The sequence below is a fragment of the Palaemon carinicauda genome, chromosome 1 (genome assembly GCF_036898095.1).
Source record: "Palaemon carinicauda isolate YSFRI2023 chromosome 1, ASM3689809v2, whole genome shotgun sequence".
NCBI classification, from domain to species: domain Eukaryota; kingdom Metazoa; phylum Arthropoda; class Malacostraca; order Decapoda; family Palaemonidae; genus Palaemon; species Palaemon carinicauda.
In genome coordinates, this window is record NC_090725.1 from 142,623,694 (window position 1) to 142,649,722 (window position 26,029).

General features: G+C 39.5%; 1 protein-coding gene across 5 annotated transcripts in view; it reads right to left on the bottom strand.

Moving 5' to 3' along the window:
- Positions 1–347: 347 nt before the first annotated feature.
- Positions 348–26,029, bottom strand: part of LOC137652322 (guanine nucleotide-exchange factor SEC12-like) — a 175,679-nt gene continuing 149,997 nt past the window's right edge. The window contains exons 8-9 of one of the 5 annotated variants that reach the window (XR_011046256.1): positions 14,666–14,815; positions 348–11,774 (exon numbers count right to left, since the gene is read on the bottom strand). Coding sequence is in view for 1 of the 5 variants with exons in the window: in XM_068385664.1 (XP_068241765.1) it covers positions 14,730–14,815 (86 nt within the window). In the remaining 4 variants the exon portion in view is untranslated. Of the gene's footprint in view, positions 14,816–26,029 lie in introns of all 5 variants that reach the window. The other 4 variants (XR_011046255.1, XR_011046253.1, XR_011046254.1 and 1 more) reach the window with 4 other exon arrangements.

The window sequence follows — 26,029 nt, forward strand, 5'->3', positions numbered from 1 at the left end:
CTTATATCTCTCTTCTTGAAAAAACTACTATTCATCACAAGCTCTTTTTAACAAATATATTTACATATTCCTACCTGGTACACCATAAATTCTATCATCAAAATCAGTTTTATTTTAAATTCATGAAATGCCTCACAACTGAGATTTAGCATCATCTTACAATACTAAATATTTCATTCCTCTTGCTATAATGTATTACAATTCCTTTTTTTTTTCACCCACAAGTTCAACTACCTTTACTCAAATTTTGTTTGTTAAAACCTTCTATTGAGAAACCTGTCCCTAATTTTCCATTGCAGTGACAATGGAAGAAATTACAAATAATAAGAGGGCAATTATACAGCTGATACGAAATATTTGCATTCATTTTCATATTTTACTATATATACAATGCCAAGATAGAAATGTTGTACAATATATTCAGCATATGAAATGACAATCCTTGCTCTTATATAAACTATTGCCAGAGAATAAAGATAATATTTATTTCACATTTACTGCTTCCAAGCTCAAGTACCTCTCTTGTATCGTACTGTACTATTCAATTAGTGAATATGGAATAAAATCTTCAATTATTTAGCAGGATAGCATCAGTATTGTTATTCTAACTGAGAATACCTCAAAAGAGACTATATTCTATTTCTAGGTCTTGGAGTCCTTTAATAAGGGTCTTCTATTAGCAGAGGAGTTTCACTAGGTGAATACAAGGTGATAATGAAAAAAGAACCTTAAGTAATACAGCTTGACCTTGACCTTAACCATACAGATTCCATGAAGAGCACAGTACTCATAGCTATTTTTGGCAAACATATGGAAGTACAGTAGCTGTGTGAAGAAGTTTAATAAAAAAAAAATTTATATGCAAATCCTAATTTGTAGAAATAACTCTGAAATACTTGAAAAGCACTTAAATTATCACTAAAAGACAAATATCATTGATGAAAAGCAATATCATCACCATCATTATAAATCCACAATATATAAAGTCTGAGACAGCTGTAGGGTAGTAGGTGAATATTCATGAGCTTAAAAGTAGGACTATTTACCAAAAAACAGTATTAGGAAAACTGAATCATTGTAGGTATGTACTGTAGTACAATTAACATTTTCAAGCTAAATGTTACATTTTCTTAATTTCAATGTCAAACACAAAGAATATAAAGGTTCACCACATAATACACAACTGGAACAAACCTATAAAAATCAATAATTTACGATCTCATAAGTTATCCTGTAAACACCATCATCACAGTATAATCCACAAATCCACCTAAAATAGTCACTACATGAATATTTCTTTTATAAAATATCAAACTTAGATTTACCATGTATATCAAGTCAAAATAAGTTCAAGCTATGTTAACTTAATTTCTTATATAAAAATTTTAGTGTGATTAAGTCTTACAAACAAAAAAAAGTCACTAAAATCTTGTAGTACTTTTGTATTAAATGTACTGTGAATCAAAATACAGTCACAGAATGAGAAATTGTATTGTCAAGTTCACTCTTCTAATGTAGATACAAAACTTAACAAGGAAAAAATGATACAGTGAGACCATTAACCGTAGTCACCTCACGAAAGGAGTAATTATGAGAGAGCTATATATTAGGTAATGGAGATGAAGTACATATACATAGAATGGAAATGTCTTCAAAATTCTTCCGTACATTATAAACTGAGTTAAAGTTACAAAATTTTGAGTTAATGTGCCTAAAAACAGGATCATTCAGTGTTTAATGTGTCATGATGAGACTACCATGCTACATTTTTATGACTAACATTGTGGGATAAACAATAATTATGGTAGTAGTCTCGGTGAAAAATACTGATGATGCTTCTGCTATCCTTTTCACACAGTTAACAGGGGATGAATTAAATACAGTTGCAGTGACTGTTACTCATTACATTGTACTACAATGTGCAGTACTTCACTTATGTTTTAACATTGACTGACTATCCACCCAATTCTTTACAACTATGCAAAAAGTTATTTCTCCTATTTCCAATGAATTCTCTTACAAATGACACTCCCCATGAAACACATTTCTCCTCACTCTTTAAACCAAACAAAGAGAAGATTCCTGCCACAAATGAACTGGCTGCTTTTTAAAAGTACAATGATCACAGAATTCATCTTTCACCATGGCTTAATTCAGGTAAGGAAATGGTTTTCCTATAACTGGTAAACTAATTCAAAAAGTACAAAAATTGGATGGCAAAATATTAATTTTCACCTTTTACAGGGGGTGGTCTTTCTGTAGCTATTATTCCATTGCCCATGCCAGCAATGACCAACCCATCCAACATGAGTGATCTATATCCAAGAATAAACTTTTACCGTAGGCAAATATACGGACTGAACTTTAATGAAGAGGCCTTTTCCTATCTAATTCAGTCAAATATATTGATAAACTATCCATATATTTTCAGACAGCAACCGATTCATTAAGGCAAAACTATGTTTCACATATGAAGCTATGCTATTTATATCTTAAATTAGGGTGATTCTATTCCAGGTGTATGCTTCATTTTGTATATCAAAACTTCTTTCTCAGTAGTCACAACAAAAGGCATAAATAAAACCATTACAAATCTAAATTTTTGAGGCAATAAAAAGGTTTGGTATGATTAAACACGGAAATGAATTATGTCAGTTTAACCACAGCTAGCGTTCAAAATAGCTAGATTCTAGATTAATCCTGAGGTTTATTAAATATTTAATTTTATCATTTTTCTTTACAGTTCCAGCAAATTAATTTCACTAGCATATCTTTTAATGGAAAAAAATATTTTAAGTAAAGCTTAATACAAATTTATTAATAAAATGTTCACTGACTATTCAACAATTTTGTCATTTGAATATTTGTATATTTCAGAAAATAATGTGCAAATTTATACAATTACCTCATAAAACCAAAGCAAGGGTATAGTACTCTACAATCTACAGATTAAACTATGTACATGTATAAAAACTTATCTAAATTTTACTATCAAAGTTACTTTTCTTATTTAACTGTCTTGGCAGGGCTAACTAAAAAGTATGAGTAACTGTCATTGTTCTTAAGTACTTTCATTACGAGAATACTCTAATTTCATGTCTTAATATATTTCATAACCCTGGAGTTCCTAATAAAAAAAATAACTTTGGAAGCCATTATCACATGTTGAAAAAAAAAATGGGGTACTGTGTTGCAATTCATTACAGATTATTGCATATAAAGTATTAAAATTTAGATAACATCAACTTGTACTCACACTTCTTCCATCAATACAATAAATAACTTAAAAATATGACTAACAATATTATATTCACAGTTTACCTTTAAAAACATTTCTACAATTTGCATTCTACAAACCAATCTTTTACATATTCTCTAACTTCTGACCAAGTTTCAGTATAAACCATGACAATCATTGATAATACGCCACCAGTATTAAGGGGCCTCAATTCAAGATATAACAATTGTCAAAAGAACTAAGGAGCTGTTTAAATAAAAGTCAAAGATATTTACCATGAATATAAAAGTTTGTAATGAGAAATATGATTGGAGGAAAAGGAAGTCCGTCAACGTACATTGTGGAATATTTGAGCCCACTTGAAAGTAGGCAGTTGAAATAATATGACAAATATTTAAGTAATTTGTATTTTTCCTAACTATACAAACCTGAGTTCTTTACATATGAAAATAATAACAGCACAAGCTGGAACACGGCTATGAATACTTTTAACAAGGTATCAAACTGCCCCATCTACGGGCAGAGGCGAAGGGTCACTGTTGAGTACATTACAGTACTTTCTTTGACTCATGAAAGGTGGTGCAAGCAACATAGTAATGCCGCCAGCCCTAGGGAAGTCCTTCCTTGCAGAAATCTGCGAGTTGACTTTCGCAATCATCCAGCAGCAAATTTCGACCACAGTAGATCTAAGCATGGTCAATATACTCTGGGAGCATGGCATTGGACATCTATGGCCGCATTCTTATCCTTAGGAGGGAGGAGAGTAAGGAGCCTCGCCATGGCCGTTGACTTGCCTCATGCCCGCCCACACTTACAAGAAAGTGGAATCTGACTCACTTTCCTGTGTGTCAGGAACCTTTGGGCTGGTTGGAGCTGGCAGCTCGCCTACAGAATTGTCAGATTCAAAAGCATCTCCTATCTATAAACTCAAATTCAGTTGAGTTTGAGATGGGTTATTGTTAAGTTAGGTCTGAGCCAAAAGGGAACAAAGCCTAGTGGGTTCGACTCTTAACTCACGAGTTGCCAGAAAGGCTAACGCGCATTGAACCCCTTTCTGAAGACTAGGGTCTTCCAAAGGCTTTGAAGCCAAGTTCTGCAGAAGTATGTTCACGTCCTTCCTCCCTCGAGCCTTATCAGTGAAGGAGGAAAGGATGCTGGTATCTTCCTCCCGGCCTTTGGTCTCAAGAGACTTCAAAGGGGCTCAAACCAGGATGGTCTGCAGTTGCAAGACTTCAGAGGAAAAAGCTCTTTCAACAATCTCGACCTGTGACAACATGTAAAATTGTGTGCTTGACACAGGTGAGCGAACCTAGTGCGCAAGCAGATAACAAACAATGCTCTCAACCCAGATAAGCATGAGGGCAATCACACCTGGCGAGTGCGCACAGGTCAGGGACTCGATGAGTCTTGCGAAATAGCAGTGGAGCACTGGTCTGCCGGATGATCGCGAGAGATCGTCCGTGAGATCTTTAGAGCTATTACGTCCAGGTGACATGTTGTACTGCCGTTTCTGACTAACCTAGGAAGATGGGCTCCCAGGTGAGAACAACATCTCGATCTTGCGAGGGCATCTGCCAAAGTCCCCGAAGGGATAATGGGCTCGGAAGGGCAAGGACAGGCAAACCTGTCCTCACGCTGAGCGAGAACTTACCTTAACGGATGAGCGTGCTGGGGGAACACTTGCCTGAGCACTACCCTGGCAAGAGCAAACTCACCCTGAGGGGTGACCTCGCTGGGGCTATGCTGCGAGAGGATCCGCTGCAGAGGACGAAGGTCCAGGGGGCAAGAGACTGAGCAGGATAGACCCTCTCCTGTCAGCTCTAGAAAGGGAAGTGCTGAAGCCAACCTCGGCAGGAACAGAAGCACTGCCCTGCTAAGCCTCACATACCAACACCTCCAGTAGCCTATCCTTCGATAGGAAACCCGAAGGTCCCAAGGAAAGCCACAGAAGGCACAAAGCGTCTTGGGATGTGGACTCCTCAGGGGAAGAAGGTTTTGCCACTTCACTAAGGGAGACTGGAAGAACTTCCTGACCCAAGGGTTGCCCCAAGAGGTGAATGGCCGCCACTCTTACTTGATCGACCACCAGAGGGGAGGGTACCAGAAGAGGGAGGAAGAAGACTGGATTTCTTTGACTTTAAGGAAGACACCAAAGGCAAAGAATATCTTTTAGAGTACTACTTCTTCCTCCTGCCATACCGCTCCAACTGAGAGGATGGCAACTCCTAACACTTGTCACATGGAGAAGCCTTCATGCAGAAGTGTCCTCTGCATGAAGGGACTTGTGGAATGTATCGAAAGAATTTCCTTAATTTTTTTTTATGGGAAAAATTGTTTTAAAATACAAATATAACATGTTGTGAGCTTGCTCTCAGGAAGAATTCAACTCATAAACCAAGGTATTACTCTATCATATTCAGGGAAATATTTACTGAAGCTGAACATATGAGCAAAAGTAGACTAGGGTAGTCCAATGTATTCTACAGCCTTGATATCAATCAACATTGAGCAAGGTGACTGGCTGCTAAATAATGCGCTTTTCTGTGTAAATAGAAACCCAGAATATGTAGCAAAACTCAAGTTCACAAAGTAAAAGATGATCAATGTTGGCTGGTAAAACAATAACAGGAGATAATTCTAGTGACTAGTTAGGCATTAAAATAATGATATGGTAATGAATCCACTGGTTTGTTTGGTAAGGTTATATTGCCTATGCAAGAAGACATTTAAAACTGGTGGATTGGACTTGTCAAAATTTTAGATATCTGCGGTACAGAATTATTTGCCAATTCCTGGATAGCATTACAGTACCAGCAGAAGGAAGCTTGTCTTTATTTACTCAAAAAAAAAAAAAAAAAATCAATCAAAATTAGTCTTCTTATCTACCCAGGATATGGATTTTGATAATGCAGAGTAAACTTATTAATTTCCCATCATTAGTAAAGTATAACTATCTTATAAATACCCACTGCACTCTACAAAGGTTTATTATTGGGATACTTAGTTTTATGGATAAATTAAGAACTTCTGGATCCCCTTCGTCAGTAATATAAATCTTTTGCTGTAATTTTTTTTCAAATGAAAAACTTATTTTGGTTGACAAGGCAAAGTTTTAGGTATCAAATTAAAACTCCTGATGTAAAGAGCAATATGCATCAGTTAACTAAGATATATTAAAGAGTTTAGATTTATAATTTCAAACTTTGTACATCTCTCCCTTCAGCTGAAAAAGCTAAACACAATTGACTGAAAAAGGAATGGCAGAAAACTACAATGTAGTAGTCAGAATCAAAGAAATAGAATGAGCCATAACTTCTGTTTACTGATGATTATCTAAGGAGTATATCTTGATCAGCCCACCCAAAATAAAATTCACAGAAGATTCTTGGCAGCATCCCTTTGAACAAAACTTTCAACATTTTATTTTTCTTAGTTCCTTTTCATTGGTTTCTAATTAGTTGCTAACTCCTTCAACTTCGCCTTTCTCTAATTTTCATTTACAACAATTGCTTATTTTTGCCTCTTACAAAAACAGCTACTACTGGGTGGAGTTTAGTGCAACCATTTCTGTTCATTGTATTTAAGGAAATCTATGATTGATTTTTATCCCTACTGCATGACTTGACAATGTTCTAACCTTATACTGGCAATAACTTCCAATTCTTGGATACTTAATCTCCTCATAAAACAGATGTACTGCTAACATGGCTCCGGATACAAAGACAAAGCAATGAACATTCCTGACCCACCATTCTTCTGTTCATAATAATTCTCTTCATTTCACTTAAAAGACAATGAAATGTTCACCATCTATGACAACATAACATGATTAAATAACACAATAGAATATACTGTCAAAAATACGACAATCATCAAGCGAAACTCACAAATTGCCATTGTGAAAATATATAATTGACTCATGATGATGATTTTAAAAAAGAACAATCAACAAAACCTTCAGTCTTTTATAGACATTAACTGGAAAACATGATGATAATGTACTGTTTGTCTGTCTGAATACCATTCTCAGTCAGCCTAAATTATTTTCCATTCCACAGCTACAATGATTCAACAGATATTCTTTGATTCATATTTAAGATAAAATATTCATAAGCATTGATTCAATATATTTACTTCAATGCCCACTATAAAAAGGACAAATATATAACTAATCCATGATCACCATACCCAAAGGCAAACAATAATTCATCTGTTTCTGTGCTCTTCATCAACAGCAATAGAGTAAGATTTTATGAATTAAAATATCAGAATAATAAAATATTTAACAGCTTTATTTATTTCAGTGATGAAAATTATCTAGAATAAGAAAGTCTTAAATGACAATGTGGACTTGTCTATATATAAAAGGCAGAGGCTTGATAAGAAATGACTAAGATCAGTATCACAACCAACAGGCAAATCTGGAGTAGACTACAATTAAAATGTGGTGTTGACAGAATATTAATATTTGATCTTTTCTAAATACTAAATAGTCAGAAAAGCAAATATCAAAATTTCTACTTATAAATGACAACCTGATACATTAAGTGCTCTAAAAATTTTTTTATTGCATAGAGGAATGAGCAAGCTATGGAATAATTCTTTAAAATTTCTTGCTAAAACTAAAACTTATTAAAGTGTATGAAGTAAATATAACTAGGAAGATACAAATATCAGCTACATTGTCAGTGGTCTAAGATTATTCACAATACTTAATTATAATGTCAAAAACCTACAGTACTATGATTTATCATCAGGTGAGTAGACTGTTTAAATAAGAGATTTCAATTCTCATGGTTACTTTCACTTCTGGTCAGAAGTTAAGGTATTTGTAAAAGGACTTTCTATTTATGTAAAAAAAAATGAATTTCCTAGTACTTCCATCTAAACAAACTGATAAAAACTATTTAATTGTTTAAACACAATATAGCTTATAATACTTCAAACAATTACATTATATTAAACTAAAATAATTGACTGATGTTTATTCAACAATACTGAAGTGTACACTTCTGCTAAACATAAGTATCAAGTGTAGCAGACAGAACAATACATATAGAAATAGTATTGCATGATTTTTAAAGGTTATTTAATAAGTAATACCAGTTACATCATTAATTGCTTTCAGGACACCTGACTAAAGTCGATTTTCGATATAGGCTGGATATTTTCCCATTGTTTTCTATACATGTAATGGACAAGAAAAAGTACTTACAACCTGTTATATTTTATAAAAACCAAATACTGTACCCAAATTAATGAAATTCCATGTAAAGTACAGCCGTACAGCACTTTGTTATTGTACAACATAGAATCCAACGTAAGGACGGGTAAAACAGCATAACCTGGATTTTATTTTTGTATTGGATACTCAAGGATGAGTGACAAAAGTTGGAACTGACGTATCTCCAACCAACATAAAGAGGGGCATTATTATACTTAAAAGGAATTTCATATAAAAGAAAACTGAAGAATTGATAACAAAATTACCTAAGAGGGTTAATAGAGACTGCATATAACATTAGCACTAAATAGAATAACGGCAATCTAAAAATTAGTATTCCATGCATTGCACTATTCAATAAAGCAAGAAAGTAAGATACCCTAATGCAAGTCTGTGCATAAATTTTCCATCTAAGTTGCAGTGTCTATTATTACAAAAAAGTTATCATGCAGCTACCAAATACAGTACAGCACTATAATCAACAAAATACATCTAAATTTTTATCATCATTATAATCAACTAGTATACAGCATTATAAATAATCCAGCACTTGAATGAAACACTCCAGCTGAAAATAAAGTAACCTTAAGCAGTTATGTTAAAATTCCAGTATAAATGAACAGTATGAAAGCATCATTATAAAATGCTAAGCCTAAGTTTCAACATTAACTACAAGAATTAGTAATCAAGTCAAATCATAGGATATAGTGTATATGAAATTATTGAAAATCTAAATATCACATACATTCATGATATTCTTATGCATATAAAGAATTTCCATTATAAACAGTACTGAAATAAAATAGGTTTTAGACAGTTCAATACATGTAAAGTGCATGTGGCCAGGAAATGAGGTGCTGCCATGATTTCAACTACTGACACTTTGTCCCATTTTCTATGCATATTTTCTTTTTACAAATCCAAGCAATCTTAATAAAAACTAGTGAAAAATATTTTGGGGAAGAAAAGTCAAACTAATGTAAACAAAACCAACATAGCAAACTTATGAGAGAATCTTATTTGTGTGTGTATTTGAAGTTTGCCTGCCCTGAATGGAGATATTAATCGTTGCAATTAGTGAAAGCAGTTAAGGAGCACGACTCATGACCTCAGGTTGGAATTTTGGAAAATCAGATGATTGCATATTTGGCTTGGAGAATGCTATATTTCCAAAAAGAAATCCTTTTTGTATATTCGAGCAAGCGAGCAAAGTCCTTTATGCAACCATTTTCTGACCTGGGTATGAATTTATTTTTCTTCAACAAATTTAGGGAAAATTATTTATTTTAGAATCTCATATACAGTAATAACACTATAATCTATGATTCTAGTCACTAGATAATCTTTTTCCTTATATTCGATATGGCAGCAGTTGTAAATAAACATTAGCTGCACTTATGTTACTCATTTCTTTGCCTGTTTGTTTATATATTTACAATTTTTAGGTTACGCTTTTGCTGAAAGATAAATTAAGTGTAGAAGACAATAGCTAAATAGGCAAGAAGCATAAAATTTGGCCAGAAAATACACAAAGGAGAATATATTACACTAGCCACATCTTATGTGTGGGCCTTTGGTACATGTAGCGCATAGTACTGTATGTGTATGAGGGAAGAGGTTCTCCACTGATTAGTAAGTAACCCTGAAATATGATAATTATGTCCTTGAGATCCCCAGTGGTGCAGAAAACTACTATTAAAAGCCCATACTTAGCATGTTAACACTACTAAAGTCTATTCAGTCCATCACTAAAAAAAACTTTGAAGCCCATTTTCTCAAAACTTGAAATTTTCAGACCAAAATTGCATCTTTTTTTAGTTTTAATATTGAGAGATTTTTGTCATTCAAACATGAAAAGATAGGAATTTTATAGCCTACAATCTGGAAAATAACCTTTTTGAATATCAGAAACTTCCATATGAAAAATAGTCACAATTGAAAGTGATTTCTACGCATTGATAATATAATACAGATAAAAAGAATTAAAATTATATCATGGTTTCCATTTCTAACTTTTTACAAAGAAAATTATCTTTCAAATACTTTTAAATGAAAGAAATTTATCAAGAAACCAAAAAGTAGATAAAGTTTGAAGGAACACCAAAATAACATTGTTTTAATGGAGACAAGTCGCGCTCTTCAAGTTAGCTCTGACTTTGGTATTGTATAAAAGGTGCAAGATTGAACTAGAATTGCACCACATACGTAGGTTGCTGAAGCGACCAGAGGTATGGCATCTTGGCAGGATATCCATGAATCTATATAATTTTCCTTTAAATATGAACAGTATGTATAGGCTAATTTTTACTATAATTGAGACGTGTCAAAGGAGGGAGTTATCAAAGTTAGAAGTAGTGAGAGCAAATAATAATTTAATAGCAATTTTTACTGGGCCAGTAAGCTTGTAACACCAGTTCTAGGATTATGGTGAAATTTTGTTTTGAAACAGCCCAGCTATGATTTTGTAAATAAATACAGTATAGTGAATAGACCATATTAAGTCATCAGAGATGATGACTCCCAGATCTTTTAGTGTTAGCATTTTAGTCTAGATCTAGGTACTGACCATGGCATCATGATTTCTCAAGCGTGTTACGATTTGTCAACAAAGATTTATTTGTTTCTTTGTGTTCTGGGGTAGACTATATTATCAAGTTTATTTTGAAACTTCCATTTTTCTACAACTCTGATATGGCCAAGACACTGGAATCTTCAGCAAACATATCTTAATGAGTTTAGAAGATTGTTATCTATATTATCATAATTATTGTACCTGTATAATTACAAAATTAATAGGACCTTTGATTGTTCCCTCTGGGATACCTGACATGACTTGAGATGGCTTGAATAGCATTCTATTAGTTGATACCTGAGGTTATATTGCCAGGCTATTATTGGTCCAACTATACACTTTTCCTTGATTTTACATATTTTTAAAGAATTGGCAAAATCAAGATAAAGGATATTGTTTTGTTCCATGATTCAAAAGTTTTTATTATTGATTCCCTTTGATTTATTTTTTATGAAAGGCCAGATCTTCCATGTATAAAACCATTTTGGTTGGATGGCATAAGATCATTATCAGTTATATGTTAGGCACTTGTTTTCCACATCATTTTCTAAAATATCTTAAGGTGGGATGTTTAAAGATATAAAAATTACAATTTTGGAAAGTAGATTTACTATTGGGCTTAAGTCCTGGACAAATGATATAATGTTTGAAAATCTTAGTAGGAAAGGGATCGTGACCAGGTGCTGAGCTGTGAGAGCATCGATTTTCTTCTTGATTATCTCTTCCGTAAAATCCACATCCTGTAATGTAAAATATGCAGCTGGATCATCTATCTTGTGACTTGGGTTTGTGGCTGAAGTATCTTATTGACAGACATTTACAAATTTCTTCTGCCGAAGTGATTAGCGATCCATTTTCTTTGAGAGGACCAAAGTCACTTTCTTAACCCTTTAATGTTTTTTGTGTATTTAAAAAGGAAAATGTTTGATTATTTTCTTTTAATATTTTCTACACATTGTTTTAGTCCGGTTTTCGGATTCCAAAGAGTTTACAATTTTTAGTTTCTTTAATATTTCTTGAAACTAATTTTGTCAATTATGTAATTTGTTCTGCCGATGGGATTTCTTAATTTAGGACAGAATTTGTCACGCATTTCATTCAACCTATTTAGCCTTGTGTAGGTTGAATGCTGATAATGAAGAGGCGATATTACTCTGGGTGGTATAGCATAAAGTACGAATACATGTGTATTTGTATGTATATCTATCTAATTATTTAGACAATTTTTGACGGCTTGGGTATACTAGTATTTTATAACTGCATGTTTATCACTCATCAAGTTAAAAATGAGAAAAGTCTAAGCACATTTGATAGAAGACTAATGTAAAGTACTGTACTTTACATTTTACTTCATAAAAATTTCAATTATAAGAGAGTAAACTGATGATGACTAAGTGATTTTTAGATTAATGTTTCTGTTTGATATAAATAAACTGCTGCTTTAAGAATAGAATTACACAATGTTTCTGGTAAGAGGTAAAGAGAGGTTATTTTACAAAAATATCATATTTTGACACTTCTGTAAAAGATACTTCATAATTTCAACCATGTCATTTTGGTGCTTGTAAACCTTACTACTTGTCAAGAAATATACTGCACATGCACACATGTCTATGCAACGTTATTGGGGTTTATGGTATCATTAGTTAGCAATGGTACTCATTTGTAGAATTAAGGTCCCTGAAAACCTAGACTTTGTGGAAAATAAGGTCAGATTATATTTATTAAGATGATAAAAATGGAGGAAGGATTTTGTGCTATGCTGTTTATGTTTTGAACAAAACATGTATCAAAACAGTAAAATCCTTCATAAAACAAAGAAACTCCCAGCTGAATCAATGAAAACCAAGACTAAATTTTACCCAAGTGAACCTGAAGTGTTTCATGTGTGCTTTCTCAGCTTGAATTGTAGACCATATAGAAGCAATATCTTAATTCAAATAGGTGAAAGTGATTAATCCATGCTTATGGACGGTTTAAAATGGGAGAAAAACCTAAACCATGCATAAAGTTTAATTACATTAATTTGAACAGCCACATAGATCCAATCAGGCAATTAAACCTGGAAATAAAACCATCTTTATAACCTAATAAAATATGAATATAAAGAACAGAAAAGAAACTTCAAAAACTCGTGTACAATAACCAACCCAGCAAGCTGGATATCTCTTACACATGATACTGTATGTATTCTGCTGATTCTCACATGTAACGGACAGTTTTTTCAAAGTACAGTATAGGTACAAAACTGGTTTCATCTGAAATACATTATATTTTGCTTTAGCATCGCCTGTAAAACAAGAGAGTTATAGTTATGTTTAAAAAAGTATAGAATAAATCTTATCCATTCATGGTTAGTAGTGTAAGAATGGCATATAACAAAACAGAAAAAAATATGAGCACGGATACTATAACATTACCCCTTAAGATATAAATTGAATAAAATTTTTAATCAAAATATAATCTTAACATCAAAAACTGAATTGACATTAGATACTGATATAAATAAAGTTCCTATATATCAAAGACAATCAAGATATCAGCATCATGAAGCAAACAGGTTGCTATAATAAGAAATAATTTGACTAAACACAAAAATCTTCACTTACATAGTTTCTTTATTGTATAGCTACCAAATCATGGAAATTACTTTAAATCCTATACTTACAGTTATCTGCTTACTATCCTGTACAATCTTAAGGGGATGTAACAGTTCCAGCTATTTTTTTCTGACTCATAACTCATTGACATGTGAAAGGAAAGAAAGAAAATCGGTTTTTACCAAATCAAACTTTACAAAACAGCAATTATTCCTACCTGGTACTGAAGGAAAACCAACTACTGTAATATTTTTCAAATGGTTCAAGTGTCAACAAGGAACTGAGGATAACTCTCTCCATCATACAACATAAAAATCGTAAAAAAAGATAACGGTCTAGAGTCTTTTTTATGTTTGTCCTTGAAAATGATTCTTTGAAAAGCTATTAATGCTTTGAGAAGATGAATATTATTTATAAAAAAATACGGATTCTTTTATTAGTGTGTTAATAAAAGAATTTTACGTTAATAATAATATAAATTTCTCGGTCTATTAAAGGAAAAATTATGTACTGTAATTATATTGGAAATTTTGTTACAATCAAAAGAATATTTGTATGCATAAATATAATTGAAAGAATTAACACCAAAGTTTCAAGTTTAAGAGAAGAAAAATAAATATTCTTTATAAAGTGAATAAAAGTTTGAAAATCAGCAGAATACTGTCTAATTTGTAATATTTATCTTATATCAGCTTCAATTTTTTCTTTGGCCTAACAGTACACTTAAAATTATAATTAAATATTACTTCAGAAACTGCTTGTCACAGACAATACACAAACCATCTACAAAACTTCATCAAGGAATTTTGTCATTACAGTACTTGGCAATAAACATTCAAATAACACTAACATTAAATACCATTATTATACTGAATGTGTACATACAATGTATATACACAAATGGGAGTGTGTGTGGATCACAATTGTAATCATCTAATAATAATCATCAATCAAGAACACAGTTAACTTTCTTCTTTATTCATGATATATTTCAAAAATTGTACTGTAAATTTCATGAGCTTTTAACTTACACTGCTTCATCATTGTATAATTTTTCATGCAATGGTGAGGAAGTGACTGCATGGAAAGGACGATTCAAAGACCCAGGAAACTTGCTAGTAAGAATGCACCAAAAAGTACTAACGCTGCCAGGATTGCTGCCACCCATACTGGAACCATTCCTATGATAATGATAGATGAGAAAATAATTGCAAGAAATAGTTGAATTCAGATAAATCTCTAAAGTAATTTGTATTTTTCCAAACAATACAAACCTAAGTCCTTTACTATAGGAGACAGATCACATCAAAGCTGAAATATGGCAATTAAAATTTATAATGAGGTGTAAATAACCGACAGGTGGTTTACCTGTCTGCGGTGGGAAGGCAACCATGCCGCCGCACTGTTAGCTCACTGACAACTTTTGGATAGCAGCCGGGACTTACTTGGGGGTTGGTGTTGGTTGAATAGTTTGAGTAAAGGACTCAGGTTTGTAGAGTTAGAAAAAATACAAATTACTTTTAAATTTGTTATTTGGTCCTACACAAATACAAACTATCATCTTTTATACAGGAGACTGTACTGCATGTGTTTCATTCACACTCATATAATGAAATGCTTTTGCTTTTTTTTAATCTTTTGCCCTCTCCCACACTGATAATACACCAACCTGTTTAAGCATGCTACCACATGTTTTAGTTTGTTTGAATTTTAGTGACATTCTTGGTTGCAAGTGTTTGTATACTGTATAAGCTTGTTATCTATTGAATAAAGGTTACTGCTCTTGCATTCACCTTGCCTCTCTCTTAGAACCTAACAGTTACCTTGCCACATTGGTGACCACCGGATTGACTACTCCCACACCGACTTTTTCGCCTACTCATTCGCCTTACCCTTGTTACAATTCCGCCCTCCGAACAAGACTTTTCGACAAATGCAGCCTCAATGAAACGGCCTCCCTTCTCCAGTGGAGAAGTCTTCGCCTGGTTCCAGTGCGCCGAAGTTTAGTTTTGCATAAAGGGCATGACTCACTCAAGAGCAAAGCAGACTTTGTTCACATGGCAATCCCCAAGAAAACGTTCCCAGAAGTCTTTGATTGACTTTATGACCAAGGGGACACCCCAATAGAGTATGACACCTTCCTAGAGCAGTATTCACCATCGCCTGCTCCCTGTATAGCCAAGCTTTTTCAGCTCTCTCTTGCCCTCAGGGAAATGAACAGTATCACTCGCTTGCAACCTGTTGCAGAGGGCTTTCCTTGAGAAGTGAACCTTCTTCGTGCCCTTCAAGTACAACGCCTACCCGAACCTGTACGCGCCGTCATCCCCGATGTCAATACCTTGCCCATGAAGGACCTGATGACTAAAGTCGATGCCCTTATAGACAGTAACTTCACTACTTTCAAGACCTCCTTCAACACCTCCACTCTTGATGAAGAGGACAACTACTCAACACCGACGGAGGCCGACATAAATACGGTAAGGCACAGACGTCCACCCTGTGACATGCTGGAGTGATGACAAAGCCACCAACCCCCCACATATGCCATCTCTCGCTCACGCCCAACTAACGCCCTCTCCAGCCACTTACTGATGCCTATCAGCCACAGTCCTCCTAATGCCACTCCAGATTCGGACCAGCTGTAAAGAAACATGCGGACGGTTGTCAGCAGCAAAAAAAAAGTTTAAAGTAGGCCATCGCTTGTGAAGATGACCTCCACTGTCACTGATCTTTTCTTTTCACATGATCCAGGTACGGGTGTGTGGTTTTTGGTAGACAATGGTGCTTGTCATTCTCTTCTATCAAAGTCACTCTCCAGGACATGACATACTCATTCTAAGCCTGCTGACGTCTGCATGGTAGCTGCCAATAGATCTGAGATCCCCACCAACAGGTACGAGACACTTGCACTATTGTTTGGGAGTGCCAAATACCACTGGAAATTTCTCATCACCAACGTAATATTCCCACTACTCAGTGCAGATTTCCTCGGACATTTCAACCTCCCGGTTGATATGGGACATCGATGATTAGTCAACGCGGACTTGTACTCGACGACACCTCATCAACCAGCCTCCTATCTAGCACTCCACATCAGCGCACCTAAGGAGGCCTATGCCCACCTCCTCACGTCATACCCATAAGTCTTCCATCCTGAACTTCTCCAAACGCCCACGGTTCCCGCCAAGCATGGTATTTAACATCATATCAAGATGACAGGGCACCCAGTGTTTTCCAGATTCAGGCGTCTGCTGGCCCGGATAGTTTGGCAGCCACTAAACAAACGTTCACCGAAATGGAAGAACTGGACCTTTGCCAAAAGACCTCAAGCCCATGGTTGTCGCCCTTACCCATCGTCCTAAAGAAAGATGGCTCCCTGTGCCCTTATGGGGATAACAGGCATGTGAACATGCAGACAGAACTGGATCACTACCCACTTCTAAACATAGCTGCCATTACTGCCTACTTGTACGCAGCGAAGGTTTTCTCCATGTTCAACCTCATGAATGGGTATTATCAGGTGCCTATAAACCCAGAAGACATCCCCAAGACTGCCATCACCACCCCCTTCAGTACATACACCTTCAAATACTCCTGTTTTGGCATTCGTAATACTGGGGCCACTTTTCAACGCCTAATAGATGGCATCTTAGGGGACCTCCCCTTCTGTCTATGTTACTCGGATGACATGCTTGTGTTCTCTTCCTCCAAAGAGGAACACCTCCATCACTTATGCATCGTTCTCAACTGCCTACAACAAAACAACATCTGGTACCAATGAAGTATCATTCTTAGGGCACTGTATAACTCCTAAAGGTGTCCACCCCTCCCTGAGAAGGTAGCAGCCATTCAAAACTTAGCCATGTCCTCGACCATCAAAGCACTGCAAGAATTTTTGGGCATGATCAGCCATTATCACCGGTTCCTACCAGCCATCGCCACCACTCTGGGCCCCTCTATGCCTCTCTCAAGCGTAAGCCTAAAGACCTAAAGTGGGGTCCCCTTCGAGAAGCAGCCTTCTGCAACGCAGAGAATTTTTTATCATCCGTTACTGATCTCACTTTTTTCATGCCACATGCCCCTCACCTTCTCTCCATCCATGCCAACAACGTTGCTATTGGTGTAGTATTCGAGCAGGTGATCGACGGCTTACCTCGCCCATTGGCCTTTTCCAGTAGAAAATTGTCCAAGGCAGAATCCGGCTACTCTACCTTCGACCATGAATTGCTGGTGGTGCATTTGGCTGTCCGTCACTTTCGCCACTTTTTGGAAGGTACACCCTTCATCATTCGCACGGATCACATGCCTCTGGTGCATATACACGCTCATACGATGTAATACTATTGCTTTTTTCACCTCTTGCTCTCTCGCCACTGATAATGAGGCTTATTTGAATTTTTGTGAAATTCCTGCTCACAATTGCTTGTATATAAGCTCGCCTCTCTGCTAAGAGCCTAACAGTTACGTTACCTTGCCAAAAGATTCATCTTTAGGTGGGAGGATGACCCTGTTCCAACTGTCTGGAAACTTAAACTGGGAACTCGATATTTGTGTACCTGGGATGATGAAAGAGTATGGGTTCCTTCCCCCTTGTGAACCTGAGGAAAATTCCAGTGGATATCATGGGCCTTGCCTTTAAGGGTTGTACTCAAGCCAAAAAAAACTGTTATAAACCAGACACAGAAGAGGGTTCGCTAACATGGCTTTATGTACACTATACTATAGGTATTAGGTATGCCTGGTTACATCATACTCTCTCTCGTAAGGAGGTTCACCTTGTACAGTACCCACAAAAAGGTGCTGTAGCCGAGATCTTGTGATCCTAGTGCATTCAGATAGCACCTTAGAGGTCTCCCAGGACACAGTAAAGGCTCTTCAGGTCACTTGTTACATTGACTCATAACTTGGAAAGACATCAATCTGAAATCAGGGAAGGAAGGGTTTGAGTTTATGTAACAAAAACTGAAACACAGGAGAGAATGATCTGCCTCCACCTCCTTGAATATGTGATGAACGAGACCTCATGCAGCTAGCTAACAAGTTTAGCCAAAGCTAAAGAGTGAAGCAAAACCGTCTTCTGGGTGAGGTCCTCTTCCAAAGGTCGCCTCAATGGTTCATAGGGAGCCCTCTAAAGGAATGTAACACCTTTACCTTGTTCCAGGAAGGAGGGCTCACCTCAGCTGGAGAGCAGGTCTGCTCAAAACTACTAATAACCATAAAAATTTCTTCTTCTGAAAAAATATCGATTCTTTTAGACTAAAGACTTGGCTCAATACCGAACGATAGCTTTATATTACTGAAAAAGAGCAAAGTTTCTCCATCCAAAAGTAGTACAAAAAGTCAGCATTGTAGAAAATCCTGGCATGTGGCTGACGTGGAAGGTTGGAGGGAGTCGATATTCTCTCTCTTAGGAAGTGTAGAAGGTCTGGGCCCTACCTTGGGGCTACCTACATTAACAAAAGGTTGGAAGTGACCCTTACTCAATTTAGGACTCTTCGAAGTAGGCAGAATGGCAGAAAAGCATAAGCATTGAGGACTTGGATCTTCCTGCTTAACTTGTCTGCTACCATGTTCCTTTTTCCTGGGATGAAGCAGCCTGAAAGCGTAATTTAGCATTGTCCTCTGCCCACTCAAGAATCCTCACTGTCAGATGACAAGAGACATAATGACTCCAAGTATGGTGATGTAGGTCATCACAGTGTCTTGATGCTCATAAACACCAAAGAGTGACCTGCTAGAAGAGGGCAAAACTCTTGGAGAACTAATGAGGCTGCTCTCCCATCTCAAAATGTTTCAGTGATATCAGTGATCTTCCTCTGTTCAGGGGCCAGATATCATGTGTCTGCCCATGTGGGCTTCCTATCCTTCTCTGGAAACATCCAAGAAGAGAAGAAACTCCAAGAGGCAGAGATAACGGTTTTCTTCCTCCAACCAATATCTGAGGACCCACCTGGACTCTTCTCCTATTCTTCCAAAGAAGAATGGATCATAGAGATGTTGCGTCAATGCTGATTTGAGCTGCCATTGAAGAGATCTTAGGCCCTATCTGCCTCCTAGCACCAACTTCTCTCGAGACATCAAGGGCTCCAAGAGTTTCTGCCACTGATTGTTGCAGGAAGGGAAGAGCTGCCATCGGTCAACGGGACAGTCTTTCCCGGGAGGGAAAACTCTCCCCAAGATGGTGTACATGTTTAACCCAAGATAGACTATCCTCTTGCACAGATGACAGGCCAGAGTTCTCCTAATTTATCATGACCCTAAGTCCTGATAAAACGAGAGCCAATTCTGCCAGGATCGACCAATTGTCCAAATAGCGGAGCAGGCAACTCTCATTAGCATGAGCCCATAAAGATATTAGTTCAAAAGTGTGACGTTGTCAGGTCAAAATATTGAACCTTGAACTGAAGGACCTTGCATGTTACAATTACCTGGAGATACTTCCTCCAGGAAGGGTGAACTGGGATTTGAAAGGAAGCCTCTCTTAGATCCAGAGTTGCCATGTAACCCTGTGGTCTCGTCACTTGTCACTTGTCTGTTTGTGGCTGCTGTCTCCATCTTGGTTAACATCTCATTAGCCATAACTGACAATAGAAGCTCGAGATTGAGCCTCGCAGTATTGCGGGTGCGGCAAAAAGATCTATCGCCGCGGTCTTGTCTTTTGGCGGTACAACTGTTACTGCCTTTCCGAGGCCATTTACTTTTCTAATAGTACCGTGAAGGACTTTCAAGAGCATGGAATCTAGTCCCCCCTTTCTCTCTTCAAAGGACAGGACACCACTTGCTGAGGAAGGTCTCCTAAAGAGCCTTCCAACTCCAACTTGAAGACTTCTTCAGGGTTGTCAACGGACCAACGAGAAGGTCCAGCTGAAGTCTCTTGCTCAGGAATCTTCACAACTTTCAGAAACCAAGAAAGTCTCGGATCCTTAGGAGCAGTCTTGATGTTATTGCTTTCTCCCTTACAGTTGCCAGCTGAGACAGGAGGGAGGTAGCTAGCCAATGTCTTGGGTCAATTGGTGCCCTGTCATCTAGAAGGTGGCTAATGGGTCAAGGATCAGTCTTCTTCCTCTTTACTGGGGGCAGATGTTCTTAAGAGAACTCTATTGGAGAGAGCTGATAATTCTCCACCAAAGATATCACTCTCTGAGAAAGCAAACCTCTGTGCATTCTAACCCGTGTCCCCTCTGTGAGGAGAGACAGGAATCCTGCCCTTACTACTCCTTTTGGCATTCAGTTTAACATGAACGAAGTTGGACAAAGAGAGGGGAGAAGTGGGATCCTCCCTCCTTGGAGCCCCCAAACTTGCTTGGGAGAGTAGCTGCTACTGGTCCTCTTAAAGAAAAGGTACCCAAGGGGAAGGCTGACCTGCTGTAAGAGAGGTGAGGGATACTCACCCAAGGGGCATCTCCTCCTTGTTGGGTTGATCCATGGAGGGCAGAGGTGATAGGGTCCTAGATGCTCAATCTCTCGTTACCTTATCCGGACTGTTGCGTGTAGCCACCCTTAGATCCCCTGCTGCCCGACTACGACGGGACCGAGCTTGAACCCCTCCTGGGACTTAAGGGAGCAGTCCTTACGGTAGTGGGCCGCAAAAGTTGACTGTCTCGACCATACACCTACCCTCAGCACCTGGCCGACCGCCATGCTTTTCTCAAAGTCCAAGGAGGAGCCAATGCCCCGGATGTCATGAGGTTTGACGGACCTGGGGGAGACTTCGCCCTTCGTCAGGTACACCCTTCAGATCATCTCCCGCAGCCAGAAGGAGATCCTATTCTTCGATACCACCTTCTTCACTCTACCTGTCGTCACGGACAATCTCTTGATAGCCGGCTGGAAGGCGGAGGTCCAAGAGAGATATTTCCTCACAGCCCTCACTGGGCATTTTAGAAGGTCCTCCGGGACATTTGTCCAGGGGATGGCGGAAATGGAGAACTCATTGAAGCGGGGTCATCTACCGCCAGGTTCTGCGTTTTACACGAAGGAGGGGACGAAACTGAAGCACAACTCCTTCCATCGGTGTGATTGAGAGACATCCGCTGAGAGCCCATGGAGTTCCCCTATCCTTTTGGCTGAGGCCCAAGCGAAAACGAACACCGTCTTTAAGGTCAGTTCCCTGTCAGTAATTTGTCTTAGAGGCTCAATAGGCGGTTTCTTTAGGGAGTTGAGGACTTTGGTAATGTCCTCACCAGGGGGTCGAGAGGGTCCTGGGGGAGGCAGGACTGCTCAAACCCCTTTACCAGCATTGAGACGAGCTTGGAGGAACTTTGGTTCAAGCCCTTGAGGGAGGAAGACCTGGCCCAGGCCCGCACGGAATCCCTTCATTGCTGGTACTGACATACCGCGGTCGAGTCGAAGATGTACTAGAAACTCTGAAATAACCAGGATTGAAGCCTTTAGTGGCTGAAATGCCTCTTGTTGTCCCATTTGCCAAAGATTGCCCATCCCATTTGGTATATGGCCCTTGAGGATTGCCTTAGATTGAGGTCATCTAGCCGACTGCCCTCTTAGAGCACCCCTCTCTCCTCAGTAAACGCTGGAAAGTCTCCACGCGTAAAGGGAGAGGCTCTGGAGGCCTTCGTGGGACTTATGAAAATGAGGCTGCCTTAGCAGGTCGCACCTTAGAGGAAGGGGTCACGGCGGTTCCCTTGTCAAGGCCCTAAGGTCCGTGAGCCACTACTTACTGGCCCCCATGTAACTATCAGGGTCATCCTAACCTGCTTCGCCTCCCAAAGCCGATTCAGGTTCTCGCACAGAAGGGTGAATGGGGCGAAGATGTACACGTGGAGGACGTCCCACGGATATTGGAACATGTCTTCCAGAACTGCTGCTGGGTCTGGGTCTGACGCTGGAGAACAAAAGGCCAGCCATTTCCCGTGTAGTTGTGCTGCAACGAGGTCCAGGCACAACGATCCCAACTTTTCTATCACCGCCCTTGCTAACTCCAGATGAAGGGACCATTCCCCCAGTAACACTTGACCCTTTCTTGTTCCTTTTCATGGAATGTACCTGGCCGTCAGCTCCGGGGTGTAGAAGCGCCTGTGCGTCACCTCTAGGAAGGATAACAGCTTTGGTACTCGGTGAGGCCTGTTCAGGCCTTTCAGTTCCGAGTTGGCGGTGGAGATCCTCCAGAGCCGGTGCCCGATGTTTGGCGAGAGAGGGAGGACCAGGGAAGGTTGTGCCTCCCTAGGGGCTCCGAACCGGCATTCCAGGCCGGTATCATGGGGTCGGACCTGCACTGGAGGAGGTTTGGGCAGGTCACTGAGGCTCCTAAATAAGCCCAACAACCTTCGAAAGGAGGACACTTTCTTCACCACCTTGTCCTCTTAGTGGTCCCGGGAGCCCAACTCCAGGAAATCCTCACTTGCCACGTGGAACCCATTCAAAGCACCCTGCCAAGGGTTCGGGGATCGTACATCCCGGAGCCGTAGGAGCGAGAACTAGAAGGATGGAGCCCCTTCACATGGTCCTCTGGTCCTCCCTGGTGCGGGAGGTCCTCGACAACCAGGGGAAGGATAGACAACACCGTCTAATGGATAAAAATCCTCCCAAGGGGTCTGGGGATCTGGGTCCATTGCTCGCCACCCCGTAGAAGGATCCCTTAGCGGGGATCTGTATGGCTACCTCAGGATGCCTTAAAAGGCCTCTTGCTCTTATGAGGTCAGATCGGCTCCGGCTAACCGCTGAGTGGAGGATAAGGTTGCTGTCTCAAGGGCGGCAGGCGGCTCCCCTACCAATGGAGGGGCCGAGGTGCTGGTCACAGGGGATCGTACATCCCGAAGCCGTAGGAGCGAGACCTAGAAGGATGGAGCCCCTTCACATGGTCCTCTGGTCATCCCCGGTGTGGGAGCTCCTCGACGACCAGTTGAAGGTGGACAACTCCAATGCATAAAAGTCCTCCCAAGGGGTCTGGGGAGCTGGGTCCATTGCTCCCCACCCTGGAGAAGGATCCCTTACCGGGGATCTGCACGGCGACCTCGGTGCCTGAAAAGGGCTCTTGCTCTCATGAGGTCAGATCGGCTCCAGCTAACCGCTGAGTGGAGGATAAGGTTGCCGCCCCGAGGGCAGAAGGTGGCTCCTCTACCCATGGAGGGGTCGAGGAGCTGGTCACTGGTGGCGGATAAAAAGTCGTAAGACCACACCGGGCAGAGGGTTGGCTGCTCTTGAGACCTATAGGGTCTGAATGTTTTTGCCACACCACCAGTGGGAGAGAGAAACAGGCCACATGGATACCACAAGTGGCCTCTGAACGAGGATATGGACCATCCGCCGAGTGGGGCTAAGGGTCATCTGTAGAGCAGGGATAAGGGTCATCCGCTGAGTGGGGATAAGCGTCATCAGCTGAGCGGGGATAAGGGTCATCCACTGAGTGGGGATAAGGGTCATAGTGACCGATGTGGTAATGTACCCGATCGGTGAACGCCAGTCAGGGTCTCAAGTCCCGCTCAAACTCATCAGTTCCCCTGGCCACTGCAACCCCACCATCCTTGTGAGCCAAGGATGGAGGGTTTGGGGGAAACCAAAAGGACCATCTGCCGAGGCATCAGCAGCCAATGATCACATGTATATATGGCAGACTCTTGAGCATTTTCCTGCTCGAAAGGGCAATGTCACTGTGCCTTGCCTCTGCCACTCCTCAGTTACCTTTAAGGACCTTTAAAACCTGACAGTGATGTATATCAGGTCACAACTGAGGTAGAATGAAGGGCAGTTGACACCCACATCACTCTAAGGAAAACAAACTTGACGTACATGAGAAAAGTATTGTCTAAACACACACTTACTTACCTAAAACATTTATATACGAGTATACATAGATGCATAAACATAAAATCTATATATACACCTGCACATGAAAAGGAAAATATCCATATCAGAAAATCCTTTATCCAAAAGCATGGATTGACCCCCATTAATCATAAATAATGAAAGTCATTAGTGTGCAGAAGCTACTACAGCTTTTATTCAAGGAATACAAAATATGTTATTACTTCTTTACCATTCCTTCTTCATGCATGACTCAGGTATGAAGTATACGCTCCACAGCATGCCCCTGGACCGGAACATCTGGGATATGTTACCGGAATAAAGGGGACAACAGTCTTGGTAACAGACTGAGACCAGCAATAACTCACCTTGGTCCCCGCACTGGGCGGGGATAGGGGAAGATCCAGAACAGTTGGAGGGATGATATCTCTTGAAAGAACAACCATCCTTCTTGTTCCTCCCGCTCCCTTCCGTGTGGGACCGGTAACTTGACCCCACGAGGAGAGATTTGCTCCTGGGAGCCGCTGAGCGGATGCTGGGACCGTCATCCCGTGAGCGGATGTCTATCAACGGCTGTACAGAGGCCGCAGCCGCGAACGAAGGGAATAAAGATGGAAGGTCAACTTGCCCTTAACACTCCTGCTACAACTGTATATGGAGGGGGGGGGGGGTTTCCCAGCCACGGAAGGGGAAGCGCGAGGATCCGACCGGTCCCACTACCTCCTCTGCCACAGTGGGCATCTCTGGAGACAAAGAAGGCCCCGAAACACTGGGTACGGTCGAGCAGGCCTAAGGAGGACGAGACCCAATACCCTTCCACGAGGGTGACCTATCGCTCCAGACCACACACTCGGCACACATGTCAATCTGGGCACACACATGGCCCCGACACGATGTACACAACACTGGGTAAAAAAAGTTGCTCACGGTTTACCAGTAACACCTGGGCAACAATGTTGTATTCTCACAGATTCAACAATGGGGTTCTAGGACCACGAGATCCAAACGAGAAATGCACTAAGAACAGGGAAAAAATTCGGACGATCACAAGCGAGATGAGGACGTGTTTTCCTCACTACGACCAAGGAGAGAGAGTGGATGTTGTTGACATGGAAGGCTGGCCCAAGATTTCCCTTGGGGCATAACAAAGGAGGTCACACAGGTGTGAAGGGGTTAGGGGGATTGGGGGGGGGCTGTGGGGAGGGAAAATCTCTGGTCGGCAGAGATACGATAGAGTGCTCCTACTATTGGGACGTGGGAAGTATTTGTATCTAAAAAAACTTGTTTTGAGGTATAATAACACAGTTTCAAAACAAAGCCATTGCTCATAACTAGTCCAAGTCACAAAATCAGACTGGAAGCAAAGGTGAAATGTCTTAGATTGTTTGAGAGTGCCTATATGATGAATAAAGATAAAAAACTATGTTAACAGTACATGTTACACAGAGGTTTAAGGTCTAAATAGGAACTGGAATTACTAGCCTTTTTCTGAACTTATTAGGGTAGTTCTATGCAATGAGGTTACATAAGGTTTGAAAAGGAGATATTTCCTAACTGTCAAAGTTGCCTCCACTTCCTTTTCTTCATTGTTGTGTCTCGTAGGTTTTCCAGTCTGGACAATATTTCCAAACTAT